This window comes from Conger conger, chromosome 13 (genome assembly GCF_963514075.1).
Source record: "Conger conger chromosome 13, fConCon1.1, whole genome shotgun sequence".
Taxonomy (NCBI): Eukaryota; Metazoa; Chordata; class Actinopteri; order Anguilliformes; family Congridae; genus Conger; species Conger conger.
This window is the reverse complement of record NC_083772.1, coordinates 42,020,544-42,041,677: the sequence shown is the minus strand read 5'-3', so window position 1 is coordinate 42,041,677 and position 21,134 is coordinate 42,020,544. Positions and strand designations below refer to the sequence as shown.

Below are 21,134 nucleotides of genomic sequence, written 5' to 3'. Positions count from 1 at the left end.
GTGTTGTCTTTAACTAATATTTAAATTTGTTTGATGATCTGAAACATTTAAGTGTGACAAACATGCAAAAAAATAAGAAATCAGGACTTTTTCACTCCACTGTATATATATATATATATATACACACACTTCTTAAACTGGCTTTGCATCATTCTTAAACAGGCTTTTCATCACTTCTATGGGCTTAATTGAAGTGAAAAGACATGTTTTTACTATTTTCTGGATTTGTAGTGGACTCACAGAATTTTTCAGTAACACCTTCCTGCAAAATGTTCTGCTTTAGTGAAGGGTGGTTCTCCACATCCTGTTTAAGTTGCCAACACGTCAGCTAAAGATGCTTTTTGAAAGCAGAGCCCTTTCTTACCTGAAGGCCAAGCACAAAATGTGCCTTTATTTAAGTATATTTAATTTGCAAACAAAAACATAATTACATACACAAAGGTCCCTTCAGATGGCTCTGTCAAGTATCAGCTATGAAGGGCTTAGTGTCTCCATGGCAACTGCAGTTGAAGCTTGCAGCATGAGGCAGTTGACTGTACTCAGGTGTCTTTAAACACAGGCTGCCAGCATTGTGCAATTCTATGGGCATTGCACCACCTGCATGCATACTTATTAGTGGAGTTTTACATTGGGTTTGAAGCTGCCCGAACAAAACATCCAACTGATCGTGTCTTCTTTTGTTGTTGTTTTTTTTATTTATTGTAAAAGATGCAGCCGCAAAAATAATTAAATAAATTATTGTCACTCTTGATAACGGCGTCCACTTATTGAATGTGCTAATGGTATGTTTCTGTACATTAAAATCCAAGCCTTGATTGAGTGTACGGACACAGTAGTGTCTACTGCATGGTCTACTCCTCACTGTTTTGGTGAGGAGGGAATTGGCTGTAGTTGATTGGATAAAAGCTTGGATAATGCATGTGATACTCACAGATTATGGACAATAAGGAGACCCACCTTATTCACAATATTCACAATATTATACAACATGTGTGAAAGTGGGCTGGCCTGCCTGATTTAAGGAATTGAAAGACTGATCAATGTCCAGGAGAAATTGCTACTGCCTTCATTTCCACCAGTGTCTATCCTTTAACATATGTGTTTAGGCTGTAATAAGCATACATTCCTCTCCTATGTCAATGAAAGATAAAGACATTTCTTTGTTGCATGAACTTGTTTCAATTAAACATTACCCACAAGACACTGATATTTATTTTGATCTTGGAGTAATTCTGTTGTGGCTCCATAGAGTAGTGAAGCTGACCCGCTGTCACATGATCAGATATTATAATATTCTTTGAGTCTGATTTCATAATATAGTATAGCAGTATGGCATTAAGAGGAGTTTTTGTGAGTACCAAGAAATTAGGCAAGAGTTGTTTTCCTTAACAATTTAGCTTTTTGCAGAAAGCAAATTTTTTTAGCGACCTGCCACAGCGGGGAGTGCAGGTTGAAAGGGGTTGTTTATTTATGAATCGTCCGCCTCAGAAAAGCAGCTGGTTTTCGATCAGACCTATTCAGACATCGGGGTGACTGAGGTTCCCCACTGGGTGAAACAGCGGAGAAGAAAAAAAGATAACATTCGGTTTTACTGTTTAATAGCCCAGTCCGTGTATACCTTTTCATGAGGGAAATTGTTGTTTAAAATAGTAAGTTAAAATACTGTGTATTTTATATGTACTGTTTCAAATATTGAACACTGCAATCTTGTGAATCCTTTAAGTACAGTCATGGATAGTAAAGATACATTATGCTGTATTTTATTTCAATGCCCATGATTTCAGATACAGTAGCTAGGTTTTGTTCATATATTGACTATTATTACATATATCATATATATTAGGTCCATTTGAAGTTTAAAAACAGTGGTTCAGAGAAATGTTATACTTTGTTTTATTTTAATACATAAATGTGTTATTTTGGAGTGAGCAAATACATATGTTGGGTTGTTCTGAACTGGCTTTATGAACCTATCATATGTGTAGTTATTATCTTTTCAAAAACAAAATGCAAATGGCCTTTTTATTTGCAAAATGGCTTCAGGTTTTTTTATTCACCAACAGCTGTATTTATAGACATGTTTCCATGCAAGTACATTTGGTTTCAGTATTACTGTGACACGGTGTCCCTTAGATGACCACTGGAATGTCACACTGCTGTTGAAGCCCCTTCTCCACACTTACTTGGCTCCACAGAGTTGTGTAAGGCTTCAGTCTGTCCCAAGCCTCTGTGCTCCTTCGTGCTGAATGCTGCATTTTTCTCCCGAGGCAGAAGACCGAGGCAGCAGGAGAGCTGGACGTGCTCAGCACAGACTGGGGCCATGGTGAGTGTGTTATTTCTCTCCCTCTTATACTGGTTTGCCATGCATGGACTCTAGGTTATATCCTTCAGTTGGCTGGTGCTTGTTTACCTGTGTACCATGTGGGTGGGTTATACCCGCCAATTTGCAGATATTTGTTTACCAACCAAAAGCCCGATCTGCCATCTGGAACTACCTGTCCCGAATGTGGAAGAACTTCCAAAGCCAAGATTGGACTCATAAGCCACCTGAGAGCCCATAGATAGATCAACGGAACAAAGACCATCATCCTCAACCTCGAGGGATAGCCATGATTACAATGGCAAAGTTGCCAGAAAGAAGCCTTTCCTACGACCTCAACACAAAATAAAGTGTCTGGCGTCTGTAAATAAGAAAACATTGAGAAGCATGAAGCCTTTTGGAACAATGTGCTTTGGACTGACGAAACCAAAATTGAAACCAAAGGTATCTTTTGGAGAAGCCTTTGTAGAAAAGAACAGCTTCACAACTCTTAAGCATGGAGGAGGGTCCATCAGTCCTTCATACATTGGGGTTGTGTGGCAGCTGGGGCCACAGGAAATATTGTGGGAGTAGAAGAAAGAATGGATTCCACCATACATTAAGAAATTCTAGAGGCTAATGTTCAAAGGTAAGTCCAGACATTGAAGTTGAAGAGAGGTTGGGTATTCCATCAAGACAATGATCCCATGCATACCTCAAAATCAATCATGAAGTACCTCCAGGAAAGACAGATAAAGGTTTTGGAATGGCCATCACATTTGACTTGAATATTATTGAAAATCTGTGCGAGATCTCTAACATGCCGTACATGCAAGGAGAATATTTCTGAGCTAGAGGTGTTCTGCCGGGAAGAATGGGGGGAAATTCCAAAAGCGAGACTCTTAGCTGGCCACAGGAAGTGTTTACAAGCTATTATAGTTGCCTGAGGAGGAGTACTAACTAACAGGGTCCCCAGACATTTGCACAGGGCCTTTTTCCTTTTTTTATTATTTTGAAACTATTAAAACATTTTTTTAAAAGTAATCTTGCTTTAAAATTGGAAGAAATGTGTCATGTTTAACTTTGTACCATTTAGAGGTCAGGTTTGCTTCTGTTCATGAAGATATTAATTGTAAAAGGCTTTTTGATGAGGTGTGCCCACATTTTTGCATTACGTCTGTATATCACTCTTTTTTTTAAAGGTACACTAGGTACGATTTTTGTGTTACCATTGTAAACCCCTTTCTATTATTTAAAAGGGCTCACTGACATGTTGACTCTGCCTGTGTTTATAGTAAATTCTGGCTTCAAAGTGTATGTTTGTCGGGCCGTCACTCTGTATCAGAACATTGTACACCTGAATAATAATTCAAGCTCATTGGTTGAAAATTGGTTCTAACTACCACAGCCAATTGGCGATTTTATTGCTTATTATCCAAGCGAAGACTACATGTCTAGTTATAAAACAATACCAGTTCGCTATCGGTAGCAACAAGCAAATTAGCTATAGTCAGCTTGACAAATTCACAAACATCCACTTATGATAAAATATAAGCAATAGGAACATAGTAGAGATGTATAGTGCACAAGCGTATTTGTAAATTCTGGAAGCGAACTAGTAATAGCTCATTTGCTTGTTACTGATAGCAAACTGGTATTGTTTTCTAACTAGATAAGCAGTAGTATACAGAGTTTCAGTGATCGTTTGTCTGGAGTGCAATTTGGGCAGCTACACGTTCCTTTTATCTCTTTACGTGTTCAATCATCCGTGTTTAACTAAACCTTTATTTCTCTCAAACTGTAAGTTCCATTTGCATCGTTTGTGGTAGACTATCATATCTTAGTTGTATAGCCAGCTAGTTACATAGCCAAATTACTTGCTTGCTCACAATATAGTTGGTTAGTTAACGTGAAAACTTAAAAAAGACAAAAAATATGAATTGTGTTGTGTAGCACACCAAAGTCAAGATTTCATAAAGTCACCTGTTCAGCGAACATTTTCTTAAAAGAACACTACGAAAAGACGGCAGGCTCAGCTTTCCAAAACAGTGCACGAGAACGCTGAACTGTATAATAAGGCTTTATATTACGCGTTATATTCATAGACTGGGGACAGTGTTGTGGTTTGAGGTTGTTTGTTGCTGCAATTTCTCTCTTGACCGTTAGGAGTCCGAAATTACCTATTCTACCTTATACTACTATTGTTATACTAGAGTAGGCTACATCTCTCAGTTTGCAGATATTTATTTACCGTGTGAGTAGGTTATATCCACATGCTTTACCATGTGTGTATCCCTCAGTTTGAACATGCTTGTCAATGAAACAGAAACAATTGATTAAACCGGCAACAAAAGGATAGATGGAAAAGAATGTCACAGGAGTTTATAGGATATACGACTCCCTCCGTGTTTTATAAATATTTTGCACAGCAGGAAAATCTGTGTCTATATTCAGGGTGACCCGTAGTATACGCTTACGGCCCCTGCGGTCTGTATCCTCTGCAGTCTTACACCAAACGCCGTTCCCTGGGGGGCGCAGGGGGAAGGGGTGTCCTGTAGAGTGCTGTGTCACTGCAGCCCGGCATCACTGCCAACGTGACCATTTGTTGACGGAAGCATTTTCCATCACCCTCCTTCCCCACACACACGCACGCACGCACGCACGCACGCACGCACACACACACACACGCCCTGGGATTGAGGCCACAGTTCCCCAGACAGGGAGAGAATTGGTTCCCTCTACATCTTTTATACAACCCCCGGCAGGGACGATCCGATGGAGTGATTTACACCCATTTTTCTCAGCGCTGCACGGGGAGACGGGAAGGGCACAGGCAGCGTGACTGTGCTTTTCCCAACTGATGACGGGAAGGGATGAGCTCTGAGGGTTGCTAAGATAAGTGCTGTTCCTGGAGGAGAATTCTGGCAGTGAAATGTTCTCGGTGAAGTGTGCCCCAGGAAGGCAGGCAGAGGTTTAGGAAGACGAGGGAGTGCGTGTGTGAGAGAGAGAGAGCGACCGAATGAGTGTGAGATAAAGAGGGAGGAATTTCCTTCTGCTGAAGGCGGAGTCTAATATCATGCAGTCTCCTCCTCCCCTCCCCTCTCTCTCTCTCTCTCTTCTCTCCGTCCACATTTTCCCTTGCAGTCCAGTTGATGCATTGCACCTGTTCACTGAATACGGTTCACGCTTTTCTTTTCTTGTTTAAGTCCCCATCTCCCCGAAAGAAGGAGTTGTGGATTATTCAGCATTTAACTTTTGCCTGAGCAACAGGGCTTTTTGGGGTTGGGAGGGGGAGGCGTGTCGTGAGGGTGGGGGAGGGGGTGGGGGTGACGGACTCTCTCCGGCAGTTTGTTTTCCGTGAGCGCTTCTCCATTGGCTGCCGGCGGGCCAGGCGAAGCCCGGCCTCTCCTGACGATGAGACTCACGGCGCGGGCTTCCTGCTCCGTGCTCAGCTGCTTCGTAAGTCCCTGCGTCTCCGTGCCCGCAGCCGCGTCCGTGTTGCCCGAGGGAGGGGGGGGGGGGGGCTGCTTTAATTAGGCTTGCCGGTGTTAATTACCCAGCATCACACCAGGGCTGCATGCTAAAAACACGAATGCAGCTGACTCTGCGACTTTCAGGAAGAGCCTGCAACGAACGCACTGCTTTCATTAGTCTAGGAAGCGGCGGGACCGGAGGCCGCTCTCGGTGTTTAATAAGCGTCTTTCCTGAGGGCGATGGGGAAGGGGAGTGAGTGGGGTCTGGTGATCCGAGCGTTTGGCCGGCTGCTATTTTAGTTCTCTGCCTTCAGTCTCTGTCATTGGCTGTAACACCTGGAAGGTGACAGATGGGACTGATGCCAACGGGGCAGCACTGCGTGGCTATTTCTTCCTATCCGCTTTTTAAATCGCGTGTTTCGCAGCACAACAAACTGCGCGGGGGGTCACGTTAAGAAGGTGGAGCGTGGCACGTGCTCCCCGAGCCGACAAAGTGCAGAGTCTGCTGTTTCTCCGGGAGGACGGACCAGGGCGCCGATGACTGTGCACCTGCAGAGTCCCCGGGGGGAACGTAGCGCTGGACGAATCGTTGCTCTAGGCCCTGCTCCAGCCCCGGTCTCTCTGAGTTCTGATGTTATTGTGATGTAAAAGGGCAGAGAAACCCAGGGAAAAAAATGGGTGCTCTTGGCTGATTGGTGCTAGAACAGAGACGATGGGCTAGGTTTCCATCCCTCCCACCCTGCGTGAAACGGCGTGTGTCGCTGTGTGAATACTGCTAGAATACCCTTGCTCCTTGTTCTAAAGATAGCTGCTGCAATATACCCTTCAGATGAAATGTCCCCTGTTTCTGTTCGCTTTGCATCAATTCATAAACATACAGTAGCTGCATTGTGTTCACATGCAGTTAGGACCAGAATTATTGGCACCCTTGATAAATATGCACAGTACTACTGTAAACTAAAAGAATAATAATTATTGACATCCATTTTTGTCCCAAACTGTGTAACATTGTGTGTTTTTTTTATTTTTTATGATCGCACAATGTTACACTCTACAGTCAAACAAACAAAGACAAACAAAGAAAATAAAAAATCTATTTCCACAAAGAACAGGTTTCACAATTATTGGCACCCCTGGTTCAATACTTTGTACATAGCAAATATGACAGCCGTGAGTCTTTTCCAATAATTTGTGATAAGGTTAGAGAACACATTTGGAGGAATTTATGACCATTCTTCCATGCAGAACTTTTCAGGATCATTGATATCCTTGGGTTTTGCACTTAGGACTCCCAGATTCTTTGCCAAAATTTTCTGATACTTTGTAGACTTTATTACGCCCTTCATCTTACTAAACAAGTGCTCCTGTACTGCTGGCAGCAAAACATCCCCAAAACATTGATGACCAACCTCAATATTTGGCAGGAGGCGCTTCTCCTTGGGTGCATTCTTCTTTTCCTGCCAAACATGTTGATGAATTTTGGTCTCATCTGAAGATAAATATTACAATTTCAATTACATTTGGCAAACTCCAGACCCTTGGTTTTGGTTTTTGTGCTCAGTAAGTGCTCACCTTCAAAACTCTCCTTGTTTCGTATGAAGGTGGTGTTACCTATCTGTCTCTTTTTAATTAACATTTCTTTGGCTTTTCCTATGCTGATGGATGACAAAGGGATTTTGTCATCCATCAGCATAGGGCCATTTTATACTCTATTGAAACAGGAACTAATGGAATGACACAATATGGTTCCTTTATACTGAGATTAACTAAATGATGTCAAATTCCACTTTCATAGTGCCAATTCCACTTTGTTTACAATAATGGTTAGGGGTGACACCTATGGTTGTCATAAAAAAATAAGATTACTGAATAAAAAAACATGGCAATATGTATTGAAATTAAAGTATATAGTTTCCCCATATGTTTGAGGCTATTATCTGTGTTTATTATATGCAGCCTTTTTTCTTCATTTTTATCAAGGGTGCCAATTATTCTGGGGCTGGCTGTATTGACTATATTCAGCTGTATGGAATATGGTTCAGCAATTAGCCTTCTGTAAAAATTTTACAATTATATCAAATGAATGCAACAGAATGGCTCTTATACCCTCTGTAGTATGAGCTGCTTTCAATATTTATAATTGAAATGGGGAAATAAATTGGTTTATTCATATAAACAATATAAGAAGTAGGAAGTAGATCTTTTTTATGTTTTTTGAACCAAAGCGTATCCTCTGAAGTGTTTTAAATACTTAATGGGTTGATTGTAAAGCTGATTTCTTGAATTAAATTACTTTAGGTCATTTAAATGAAATGGCTTATTCCGACCGTAATTCTGAAATATTTAATCCTCAGTTTGTATACATTTACTCAATAAATGAAAGGACATGATAAATTGGGCCAGTACATGTCATTACCTCCGAAATCGATGCATTTCTTTCTCTTCCTCTCTGTTTTTCTTCCACACACAACTCTTAGCAAGGGCTGCCCTTATCACTCAGTCTCGATCTGTGGACATGCCCCCCAGCCATACATTCAGCCAAAATTTGAAGAGGAATTGGTGGTTGGTGTTATCATGACTAGCCAGTCCTGCAATATCCTGAACTAGCTGTTCGAAGACTAAGGCAATCTGCATGCGTATCGTCCTGCTGCTATTACACATAGCTCTTATTATTGTTCCATATTTTGCCTATTGTTGTTTTGATGCCTGTGGTCAGGGTGAACTTTGATCTGTTTAAATGGTAAATGGTTGGCATTTATATAGTGCCTTTATCCAAAGCGCTGTGCAATTCATGCTTCTCATTCATTCCCATACTCACATTGACACACTAACGGCGATTGGGCCAATGTCGCCCCATGTTTAATAATCGCTCAGGGAGGGTAGCTATATCCATCGCTGATTACCGGGATATTTTCATAAAATGACGCGCATTTGCTGTTGGGCCATTTCAAATCTAAGGAACCATTTTACCTTCTGAAGAAAATATACTTTTGTGCAGCTCTCAGGGGAGAGAGCTCACAGGGGGGAGAGCGCTTAGGGGGGAGAGCGCTGAGGGGGGAGAGCTCACAGGGGGGAGAGCTCTCGGGGGGGAGAGCTCTCGGGGGGGAGAGCTCTCAGGGGAGAGAGCTCTCAGGAGACAGGGCTCACAGGGGAGAGAGCTCTCAAGGGAGAGAGCTCACAGGGGAGAGAGCTCACAGGGGAGAGAGCTCTCAAGGGAGAGAGCTCACAGGGGAGAGAGCTCTCAAGGGAGAGAGCTCACAGGGGCGAGAGCTCACAGGGGAGAGAGCGCTTAGGGGGGAGAGATCACAGGGGGAGAGCTCTCAAGGGAGAGAGCTCTTAGGGGAGAGAGCTCTCAGGGGAGAGAGCTCACAGGGGAGAAAGCGCTCAGGGGAGAGAGCGCTTAGGGGAGAAAGCTCTCAGGGGGGAGAGCTCACAGGGGAGAGAGCTCTCAGGGGGGAGAGCTCTCAGGGGGGAGAGCTCACAGGGGAGAGAGCGCTTAGGGGAGAGAGCTCACAGGGGAGAGAGCTCACAGGGGAGAAAGCTCACAGTGGAGAGAGCTCTCAAGGGAGAGAGCTCTTAGGGGGGAAAGCTCTCAGGGGAGAGAGCTCACAGGGGAGAAAGCTCACAGGGGAGAGAGCGCTTAGGGGGGAGAGCTCACAGGGGAGAGAGCTCACAGGGGAGAGAGCTCACAGGAGAGAGAGCGTTTAGGGGGGAGAGCTCTCAGGGGAGAGAAACGTTCAGCTGGAGGATATTGCACTAGGAAAATAAGCCTTATTTACTGACGACACAATTGAGGGGACGTGCATGCTTAGTGATTTACCCACTGAATCAGTGGATGACATCTCTTAGTGATTTACCTTTCTGAATCAGTGGATGACATCTCTCCAGTGGAACAGGTCTACAGTTTGCGATTGGGAGAAAAAAGGTTGAATTGGTATCAAAGTCAGAAATGTATTTTGGAGGATTTGCGTGGCATGTAATCCATCTCTTGTTTGAGTCCCTAAAAGTCATGTCTCAGCTTTAAGGGTGAGTGTGCGATTGTCTAGGGCATGTCAGCACCTCAGGAACAGGAGAGGTTAGAGGAGGACATTGCATCTTTGGGACCAGGGGCCCTGGTGCAGAATTAATGAGATGTCCAGAGAAATGCTTCAAAGCTTCAAGGGCAGGTTTCTGCACGAGCGGGCCGTGGTCCGGACTGTAAATATTTAGCAACATTAAATATTTACACCTACAGAGAAGCTGGAGAGAGAAAAAAAAACACAATCCTATTTTCATCTGATCTGGCTGTGTTACCATCTCTGCTCAAGACCTTCTGAGACTATTTCAGTATCACCCAGGCACCATGTGCTGAAAGCTTTCAGGAATCTCAAGAGTTTTTATTAAAATTATCTCCTTGGCCAGGAGGCCAGCAAAGGCTGTTTAGATCAATAAATATACAAAACCCTCCATTTTCTTGCTCACACACGTCTGAGCAACAGGGCTATGCGCAAAAACTCATACACACACATACACATGCACATGCCAGCACACACACAAACACACACAAATATATTTTCATTTTTGCTACAGTTTACAAGGGCTTACAGTGCATCCGGAAAGTATTCACAGCGCTTCACTTTCCCCACATTTTGTTATGTTCCAGCCTTATTCCAAAATGGAATAAATTTTCCTCTAAATTCTACATACAACACCCCATAATGACAACATGAAAGAAGTTTTTTTTGAAATTTTTGCTAATTTATTAAAAATAAAAAACTAAGAAATCACATGTACATAAATATTCACAGCCTTTGCTCAATACTTTGTTGATGCACCTTTGGCAGCAATTACAGCCTCAAGTCTTTTTGAATATGATGCCACAAGCTTGGCACACCTATCTTTGGGCATTTTCGCCCATTCCTCTTTGCAGCACCTCTCAAGCTCCATCAGGTTGGATGGGGAGCGTCGGTGCACAGCCATTTTCAGATCTCTCCAGAGATGTTCCATCGGATTCAAGTCTGGGCTCTGGCTGGGCCACTCAAGGACATTCACAGAGTTGTCCTGAAGCCACTCCTTTGATATCTTGGCTGTGTGCTTAGGGTCGTTGTCCTGCTGAAAGATGAACCGTCGCCCCAGTCTGAGGTCAAGAGCGCTCTGGAGCAGGTTATCATCCAGGATGTCTCTGTACATTGCTGCATTCATCTTTCCCTCAATCCTGACTAGTCTCCCAGTTCCTGCCGCTGAAAAACATCCCCACAGCATGATGCTGCCACCACCATGCTTCACTGTAGGAATGGTATTGGCCAGGTGATGAGCGGTGCCTGGTTTCCTCCAAACATGAAGCCTGGCATTCACGCCAAAGTGTTCAATCTTTGTCTCATCAGACCAGAGAATTTTGTTTCTCATGGTCTGAGAGTCCTTCAGGTGCCTTTTGGCAAACTCCAGGCAGGCTGCCATGTGCCTTTTACTAAGGAGTGGCTTCTGTCTGGCCACTCTACCATACAGGCCTGATTGGTGGATTGCTGCAGAGATGGTTGTCCTTCTGGAAGGTTCTCCTCTCTCCACAGAGGAACGCTGGAGCTCTAACAGAGTGACCATCGGGTTCTTGGTCACCTCCCTGACTAAGGCCCTTCTCCCCCGATTGCTCAGTTTAGACGGGCGGCCAGCTCTAGGAAGTCCTGGTGGTTCCGAACTTCTTCCATTTACGGATGATGGAGGCCACTGTGCTCATTGGGACCTTCAAAGCAGCAGAAATTTTTTTGTACCCTTCCCCAGATTTGTGCCTCGAGATAATCCTGTCTCGGAGGTCTACAGACAATTCCTTTGACTTCATGCTTGGTTTTTGCTCCGACATGCACTGTCAACTGTGGGACCTTATATAGACAGGTGTATGTCTTTCCAAATCATGTCCAATCAACTGAATTTACAAAGGCTGTGAATACTTATGTACATGTGATTTCTTAGTTTTTTATTTTTAATAAATTTGCAAAAATCTCAAAAAAACTTTTTTCATGTTGTCATTATGGGGTATTGTGTGTAGAATTTGGAGGAAAAAAAAGAATTTAATCAATTTTGGAATAAGGCTGTAACATAACAAAATGTGTAAAAAGTGAAGCGCTGTGAATACTTTCTGGATACACTGTATAGTAATGTAGTGTGTACGTGTACCCATGCGTGCGTGAGTGTGTGTATGTATGTATGTGTATTTGTCGGTGTGTGGGTGTGTGTGTGTGTATGTGTGTGTATATGTATGTGTGTTTGTCTGTGTGTGCATGTGCACGTGTGTATGTGTGTTTGTCTGTGTGTGCATGTGCACATGATGTGTGTGTGTGTGTGTGTGTGTGTGTATGTGTATTTGTGTGTGCGCACGTTTGTGTGTGTGTGTGTGTGTGTGTGTGTGCATTTGTGTGTACTTGGGAGTGAAAGGTCTGTAATTTCATCACTCAGAGACCAGTAGGTACTATTTCTTTGTATTGAAAAGTTATGCTATTTGAGTCATGCTATTGCTTCAGAGCCCTTGATCTGGGAGCATATTGCTAGATTGCTGCTGAGGCAGAGTGACTAAGCAGAGTGAAATCAGTATGACCTGCTCCTGTCCGTTCTTCATCCTCAAACACAGCTGGTGTCGGTCTGATACAATGCGTCAGAGAAAACGCCATCTTGGCAGCTTCCGGCCTGCGTATAATTCTCCACCCTTGGGATGTCTGACGTTGACAAAAAAAAAAGGGGTTTGCTTACGTGATGCCTTCAACAATAAAAATCACTTTGCATGTTCTGAGAGTCAAGGAAAGCTCTCGCTTAGCAGTTTTGTGTCATTATTTGTTCTGACGAAGCATCGGGATGCACAACCTATTGATTAATAATACATTTTGCGTATTGTGCTGGTCTAGCAGTATGGACAAAGTCTCAGCACGATATTTATGTAGGGATCAGCTCCTCCTTTTTAGACTGACAGTGAAATACACCGTGTGGCTCGCTGCCATGACAGGCATTATATCGTCTCCTCTGCGTGGCGTTGCTTTCTGGCTCCATGTTACATTTACAGAGTGGCAGTATGATGTCCACACAAGCTGAAGCTTTGGTTTTACTTTAATTCAGCATTTAGGATCTCTGTTGCTAAATTAACCTGCATCAAAACTGTGTTTTCATCCACTACTAAAAAACGTTTTGATTGATTATATTAACCAATTTTCCGTTGGGCAATGTGCTCAAAAATAAAAAACTAGTTAAATCATATATTTATCAAAAAAAAGGTATTATCATGTATGTAATTTGTAATCTAAAATCTTCTGTTGATGGATTATATGAACCAATTTTGTGTTTGGCTGTAAAGCATAATTTTTGTGTGTATAATATAATATATAATAATTGTGAGAATCAGATGAAAAGAACTATACTTTTCCATGAAATGAGTGACTCATTTACTGTACAGATGAGGAGATGTAGCAGTTTGCTGTGCATCTTTCTGTGCAGAGTAATTGCCTCCATTACACAGATCCCCATTCTAAACCGCAAAATGTCTTCTTTGGCGGTGAAGTTCTGAATGATGTTTGACACCTTAACGTCCTGAATACCGTAATCTCACCCTTTTCTCCACGGAGTCTGGCCTGAGTTAAGGTGCGAATGGAGGTGAGCCCTTTCCGCACAGTGCGGAGTGCGGCCGAGCCGCTAGTCGAGTGGGACAGTCTGAATGGAGAAGAAAGGTAGCGGCGCTTTTGGGAGGGGTGGGGCGATCGGCTGTGTTAAATGGGAATTGGTCTTTCCCAGAGGTTGGCAGTAAATCTCTGTGATCGGTAGACTCTGTACTGATTTATGTGCGGAGTGTATTTCTGCGCTGGCCAGAGTCACTCAGACCTCTCACTATGGAAAGGGCGTTAAATTAGACTACTCTACATCACGGGGGGGCGTCAGCATCAGCGTTCTCTTCCTGGTTTTAGTATCTAAAATGCCCACAAAATGTTTGCAGAGAGCAGTGACGTAGCTTTTTTGAAAGGTCCCTAACCCTGCCCCCAGAGACCAATTTCCTGTTCCCCCCAGCCTCCTGTGGTCTGCTCTCCATGTTAACATTTAGCAACGTCATCCGATAATTATGCAAAAACATGCGCCATGTCACATGGGAAGTCATTTTACAAACAGCTAAGAAAATGAACAGACCCTAAAATATACATACTTCGACCAAAATTGCAATTGTTTTACTTTTTTATGGAACACAAATCTGGTACTCCAGAATGATATGAAAAGCTCAAAGACATTAAACATATGCATGTGGGCCATTAATGGTGGGATCTGGCCAAGCATTGAGAATGGGTTTCCTGAAATGTCTGCCAAATTAAATTTAAATCTTCAGAAGGTTTTGTTAAATTTGTTGTGTCATGGTATGCTGTAATGTAACTTGTAACTAGGAGAGCACTTCTACAGCAAATTCAATTCAATGTTATTTGTATAGCGCTTTTCACAGAGGACTGACACAAAGATACTTTACAGAGTAACAAGAGGGGGAAAACAAGGGGAAATACCTGCCCTAAGCCCTCAGATAGCAGGTAGAATACTCCCTAGTGGGGAGAAAAACCCTCAAACAGTAGCCAGAAGATACAGTTGAACTAGCAGGTACAGTAGACAGTCCACATGAAGGGATATAAAGTATGCAGTTCAGAGGGGGCGGGGTGCATCTGTAGCTCTAGGCCTTGTCAAAGCAAGGATATTATGATACGAGGTTCCCAGAATATGTGCACCATGGTCCCCGGTGGAACCAGAAAGATGCTACCACAGCAGAAACCTTCAAACGGAGCATAGGGTGTCAAGTAGACAAATCGCTGTATATTTAGCAAAATTCCTTCCACAATACTGTTGCCATATCGAAGATTATTGATTTGAGGAATTAATCTGTAGTTCTTAGCAAGTATACACATATTCGCGTTTTGCTTTAACATGATTGCTGCAATCTGCATCCAGGTTTGGAAGTATCCATTTTTATCCATCCATACATTACATTACATGTTATTTAGGTGATGCTTTTATCCAAGGCAACTTACAGTTGATTAGACTAAGCAGGGGACATTCCCCCCTGCGGTAATGCGAGGTTAAGGGCCTTGCTCAAGGGCCCAACAGCTGTGTGGAGCTTGAACCACCAACCTTGTGGGTCCCTGTCATGTACCTTAACCACTACGCTACAGGCTGCCCCTTAATATCTGCCACTAAGGAATAAAAAATATTTTCAAATAAATATGATGGAAGACTGCGGGGAGTAAAACTGTATTTGTTTGGACACTGAATTAATTGTGTTTGTTGCCAAGGGTCTCTCTGTTATTGAGAAACCTGTAGTTTCTCATAAATTAACATAAAAATTAAAACTCCCATATTCAAGCAGCACATATGCCCTCAAATAGTGTTTTTGACATCAGGGAAACCCACAGCCCCCAGGCCTGTGCATCATCTTTAGTGAGTGGAGACCATAATTAAACGTGGCTTTTTGGCACATTTGACTGTTGGTTTGTTAAATCCCAATTACTGCCTTAACATTTTTACTGTTCTGCTACTGCAGTCGTAGAACACATCCGTTCGTCAGGCACTTAAGATCTAAACGCAGATGGCCTCTGAATGGGAAAGCTCTCAGGACGCATTTGTGAGAGAAACTGATGTGCTCATCCCGTGTGTAATATGCCGTATCTCGGTTAATGCTGGGTAATCCAGTTGAACGGGTGACGGTATTTAAAAACGTTCGTGTTGTTGCGTTTGCTGTACAAAGACGATCTATCCTCAGTTGCACTGTCACTAGCTTTAAAAGGGTTGACTGTTTTCTTCTTCTGTTGTTACTGCTGCTCTTAGCCTCTTATTGAGAGCATCTGCAGAAAGGATGGAATGTAATAGACTGTAATGGAACGGAATCTACCAGTGAAGTGGTAATATAGCACTTGTGTACATCCGACAGGTCAGAAGCAAATGTTTTGGATTCAAATACTTTTCTGTGCTCGATTGATCTTGCCTGGTGCAATTGAGACTCCAATACACCAGACAAGCTCAGCAAAGCTTAGAAAAGTCCAAAATAATGACGTATTTGACCCAGGTCTGTTGTGCATGTGCTGGACCTGCCTCGTTATGTGTCCTGTGGTCTCTGGCAGGGTGAGAAGGGACCCCCCAGTCTGGAGAACATCCATCCCAAGGACCTCTTCCCTCAGAAAGAGCTGGTGAAGGAGGTGGAGACCCTGCAGGTCAGTGTGTTCATGCGGGAGCTGGATTGGTCCTTTGAATGAACTATTTGAAAAATCGTAAGGGCAGGTGGCTCAGTTTGGGGGAGTCATTAGGCTATACTCCAATGTGTCAGCATGTCAGTCCTATGGCTGTTAAATATTTGTGGGAATTAATGGCACTGTCTTAGGTTCACAGTGCCAGGAAGGCTTCACTCTATTCTGATAAATATAGCTTTCATGCTTTAATAAGTTTCCAATTTTAAGATTTTTGTGTTAAAACATTGTAAATCCCTTCCTTTCATTGAAAAAGGCTCACTGACATGTTGACTCGCCCTCTACCTGTGTTTATAGTCCTTAAATTCGGGTTTCAAAATATACAGTTGACAGACCAACACTGTGTACCAAAACTTTATATAGCTGTAAAATAATTCAAGCTCATTGGTTGAAAATTGGTTCTAATAATCCTTTTTTTGTGGATTTGTGTTTTGTGTGCGCTTGTGTGTGCTATTTTGTGTGTGTGTGCGTGTGCATGTTTGAGTGTGTGCTGTGAGCAAGTATGTCACATATCAAATATCAAATATGCACGGACAAGACTTGTCTACAGCTCCCCTGTCTAAGCTCCCCTCTTGTTTTAGCATTGTTTAGCAAAAAAGGGCAGCTTTTTCCTCCCTGTCTCCCCTGTGTGTGTTTGTGTGTGTGTGTGTAGGTGGGTGGGGGGAGCAGAATCCAATACATTAGAAGCACATTTCAGAATTATTTTGAATGCAAGCCAAAGGATACCTGCTGGAGCTGTTCCCTCTCGGAGACGGATAAGTGGGGCTTGCGGGATAATGTGTTCTCGGAAAGGCCTGGCATTAACTCCGCTCCTGCCCTGCTCCGATAATCGGCACTCGGAGAGTGAGAGAGCGATCCCGGATTTATCCGTTCACTCGCCCGCTTTCATCCTTCCAGGTGCCGTTTCCAGTGCTTCAGGGGGAATGGGTGGAGCACCTCGGCCACGCCGAGGGAGCCATCATCGCCATGTCCAACTACAGGCTTCATATTAAGTTTAAGGACTCCGTTATTAATGTAAGTGTGGACCCGACCCAGCGCCCTTGTATCACCGTGCCAGTTCCCTGGTCTCTCACTGAAATCACTTGCTCGGCTTCATTGGGACTGGACTGAGGTCTCATTTAGGATCTCTTGGTCACCAACATTGTTTCACTTTGGTCGGTGGTGCTCAACTCCGGTCCTGGAGGGCGAGTCCGCGAGCTGGTTTTCGTTCCAACCTCTTACCTTAGTTTATTTTTCTGACAACTCTGTACATTAAATTGGTTCACTCTTGTACTTGAGCACAGTACAATCTTTCGGATACACTAGCGGTATGCAGATGAGGCATATACAAATGTCTGCTCGAGACATTATTTCGCTAATTCAATAATTAAGGGCAGAAGTTGGCACAAAATCCTGAAACGGATCGGCCCTTGCTGTGCACCACTGGCTTTGGCTCAGTCGCAGTCTAGTAGTTGTCTGTGTTCCTACACTGAAGACAAGGAAGCCTTATATCTAATGGCATGACCTTTAATAAGTTCCTCGGGCTCATGACTTCAGAGGAAAGCTTGTGTCAAAATGAGTACCGTTGCCTTTCGACATCAGACGGCTGGCTCCTGTAATGGTGCGTTGATTGACCGCATTTCCTTGCTTTGAAATTCAGTATATTTTCTACCTAAAAGTCAAATTGAAAGGTCTGGAGGCAGCTTTTGCAGTGAATTTGCATAAATACATTTAGATGTACTATCATTCAATTATAGAAAGGGTAATGTATGTAAATGTTGTATTTGATCACATAGAGTGTAGTGGAGGCTTGCCGGGTGCAGTGCACCCTGGGTAGGTGGGAGTAGAGTGGTGGTGGTGGACGTAGTTCAGCTGTTGACCAATTAACATTAAGAAAACTCATTCATGTTGGTGCTGTGTGGAGGGAATGGGCTTATTAATTAAAAAATTTAAATAAACTGGAAAGGGTAAGGGTGGCACGGATGGTGCAGTGGGTAGCACTGCCGCCTCACAGCAAGGAGGTCCTGGGTTCGAATCCCTGTCGGCCGGGGCCTCTCTGTGCGGAGTTTGCATGTTCTCCCCGTGTCTGCGTGGGTTTCCTCCGGGTACTCTGGTTTCCTCCCACAGTCCAAAGACATGCAGGTTAGGCTGATTGGAGAGTCTAAATTGCCCATAGGTATGAGTGTGTGAGTGAATGGTGTGTGTGCCCTGCGATGGACTGGCGACCTGTCCAGGGTGTATTCCTGCCTTTCGCCCAATGTATGCTGGGATAGGCTCCAGCCCCCCTGCGACCCTGTTCAGGATAAGCGGGTTCAGATAATGGATGGATGGATGGATGGAAAGGGTAAGTAAAATGACTGGACTGCAGCAAGCCTCACAATCTCGCCATTGCAGTGGACAAAATGGCAGAGAAGATTCTGGAGGATCCGTCTCATCCTTTTCACTGTGCCTTTGAGGTGCTTCCATCAGGTTGCAGATTTAAAGTCCCATACATTAAACAGAGCTGCTTTCATTCAGTTTAATATCACTACGAGATGGACATTAGAAACTATATAGGAATGGTACTGAACTTTGGACTTCATTTTACTAACTTCATCTACACTCACTGAACACTTTATTAAGTATTTATATTATTTTTTTCACTTATTGGTCTTCTGCTGCTGTAGCCTATCCACTTAGAGGTTTGATGTGCTGTGTGTTCAGTGATGCTCTTCTGCATTCCACTGTTGGTTATTTGTGTTACTTCCTGTCAGCCTTGACCAGTCTGGCCCTTCTTTTGGCTGAACTGCTGCTCACTAGATGCTTTTTTGTTTTTCCACACTATTCTCTGCAAACCCTAGAGACTATTGCGTGTGAAAATGGTCCCTAGCTTTTTGTCCATTTGGGTTCTCCCCTTGCTTGTTTTTCACAGATTTCAGCCCCCATTTTGTTTTCATTTTAATCGTTTGTCCATGTCTTCCCCTCTCCTGTTCCGTCCTTCGCTCTGGCCCACGCACGCTGTTGTGTCATGTTGTCGACGTTTCTAAGCGCGGACAGGGAGTCTCAGTCAGTACCAAGCATCCTATTCGCGGTATACAGGAAGCGTGGTTTGATTAGCTTTTTTTGCCATTTTAATATCACTGTTCGGTTGCAGTCGAGAGTGCACTGATGCTGCACTTTCCACATCTGCTTGCTCTGTGAGTGAGGGCTCAGTGCCAGTGATGGAAATAAACTACCGCAAGCTCAGAACATGCATTAAAAGTTGTGCATTAGAGTCCTTGTTTATTTACTTTCCCTGGGCAGATGTTCCAGTCTAGACTGGCTGACCGGGCCATCATAACAGGAAATTTAAATTGACTTTTTTCTTGCCACTGTTTGAGTGTTTTTCTTCCCAGTGTTTTTTTTTCTTTTTTACCTCAGTTGCTGGCTTTTTGGGGGCTCAGGCCTGGTTTCTTTCTTCCCGACTTTCCCGTTCATGGGGGTGTTAGTCCAAAAGAAGCTACAGTATTAACAAGCAACTAACATTTGCCTTCAGATTTTTTATTTCTCTGTCAATAAGTGTGCAGGTTTAGCACACTCCACTTGTTAAAAGCAATGTGTGCATATTTCATGGTCTTTACAACTGAATAGGAAAGTGTACTGACAGTTATTAACTCAACTGCTCTTTGTGTACTACAAAGAAGAAATTTCTCTCAAAATGGCATGTATCTGGATTTACTTACTGAAACTATTCATTTTTCGAGTGTGGTGGCTGCTAGTGCTTGTTGCATTGATTCCAGTCTCCTGTGGTCTGTGGAGCTGTGTCATTGTCATTGCATTGATTGGTTCTGGTAGGTCACATGACCTGACAGTGCAGCCTGTGGCCCCAACTGAGCCTCTCCCTGACCCCCCCCCCCCTCCAGGTGCCGCTCCGTCTGATCGAGGGGGTGGACAGCAGGGACATGTTCCAGCTACACATCATCTGCAAGGACTCCAAGGTGGTGAGGTGAGGGCTGTTCGACCAATCAGGAGTTTGCAACAAAACGCTTCAACATTGGGGAACATTCCTGTTAGATTCCCATTTCACCCTGAGGTGCCATTATGACAAGAACATGTCCCCAAACAGTGCTAAAATGTATAAGCTGGGTGTGTACTCTACAGTACCATAAGCAGGTTTATAGCCTTGGACTTAGGAATGGTCTGGATACTGCTGGATCTTGTGCCATGATAAAGTATTATTAGTATTCAATGAAGTCCTGAAGGCTGGTCAATTTGTACTTTTGGGACCTGGGTCCATATTCATAATGCAGCTCAGAATGTGAGTGCAGTTTTGCCTTTTATTTATTAATAAATAAGGTTAAGATGTGGACAGGGTAACACTGAACTGAACCTGGAACAGCATTCCTCCTCTGACATTCTGTATGAACACAAGACCCCGGTCTTTACAAATTAACACCAGAGGACAATAAAATGAGTAATATCTAGGTAAAAAGAAATTGCAATGCATTAGACCTTAGAGTCTTCAGCTATAGCAGGAGTGCTACACTGGTGGCCCGGTGTGTATACAGGTTTTTGTTTCCTCTAATTTCCCTGGGTAACTGGCTGTATACACCAACACTCATAGCTTAGATCACCGTAAAACGTTTCACAAAGGGAGACAAAAACAATATTTGGCTCTCATTCACGGGCCCATCAAGAAATCTAGCTAAAATGTCTGGTGTAAATGTCAGGGCTAATTAAAGGTACAATAGGTAAGGTTTTTGTGTTAAAACATTGTTAGAAGACCATTGTAAATCCGTTCCTATCATTGAAAAAGGCTCACTGACATGTTGACTCACCCTGTGCCTGTGTTTATAGTCCTTAAATTCGGGTTTCAAAATATGCAGTTGACGGGCCGGCTCTCTGTACCAAAACATAGTATAGCTGTACAATAACTCAAGCTCATTGGTTGAAAATTGGTTCTAATCGCCACAGCCAATGGCATTTCTACATCAGCGCGTTCACAGAGAAGGGGTGGGTTAAACAGTGTTGTGGTTTGAGCGTGTTTGTTGCTGCAATTCCTCTCTTGACTGTTAGAAGTCTGAAATTACCTATTGTCCCTTTTAATAATTAAAGCCAGAAGTTGGCATGAAAACCAGAAACATACAAGCCTTGTTGCCCACCTGAGCTTTAGGTTCATCGTGTAGGCGGGGGAGGGGGGGGGGG

General features: G+C 43.4%; 1 protein-coding gene across 1 annotated transcript in view; it reads left to right on the top strand.

The window, feature by feature from the left end:
* LOC133107571 (myotubularin-related protein 4-like) overlaps positions 1-21,134 on the top strand; it is a 44,350-nt gene that overhangs the window by 4,878 nt on the left and 18,338 nt on the right. The window contains exons 2-5 of the mRNA XM_061216564.1: positions 2,268-2,323; positions 15,870-15,959; positions 16,890-17,006; positions 19,853-19,935. Coding sequence (XP_061072548.1) covers positions 2,321-2,323; positions 15,870-15,959; positions 16,890-17,006; positions 19,853-19,935 — 293 coding nt within the window. The 5' untranslated portion in view covers positions 2,268-2,320. The remainder of the gene's footprint in view (positions 1-2,267; positions 2,324-15,869; positions 15,960-16,889; positions 17,007-19,852; positions 19,936-21,134) is intronic.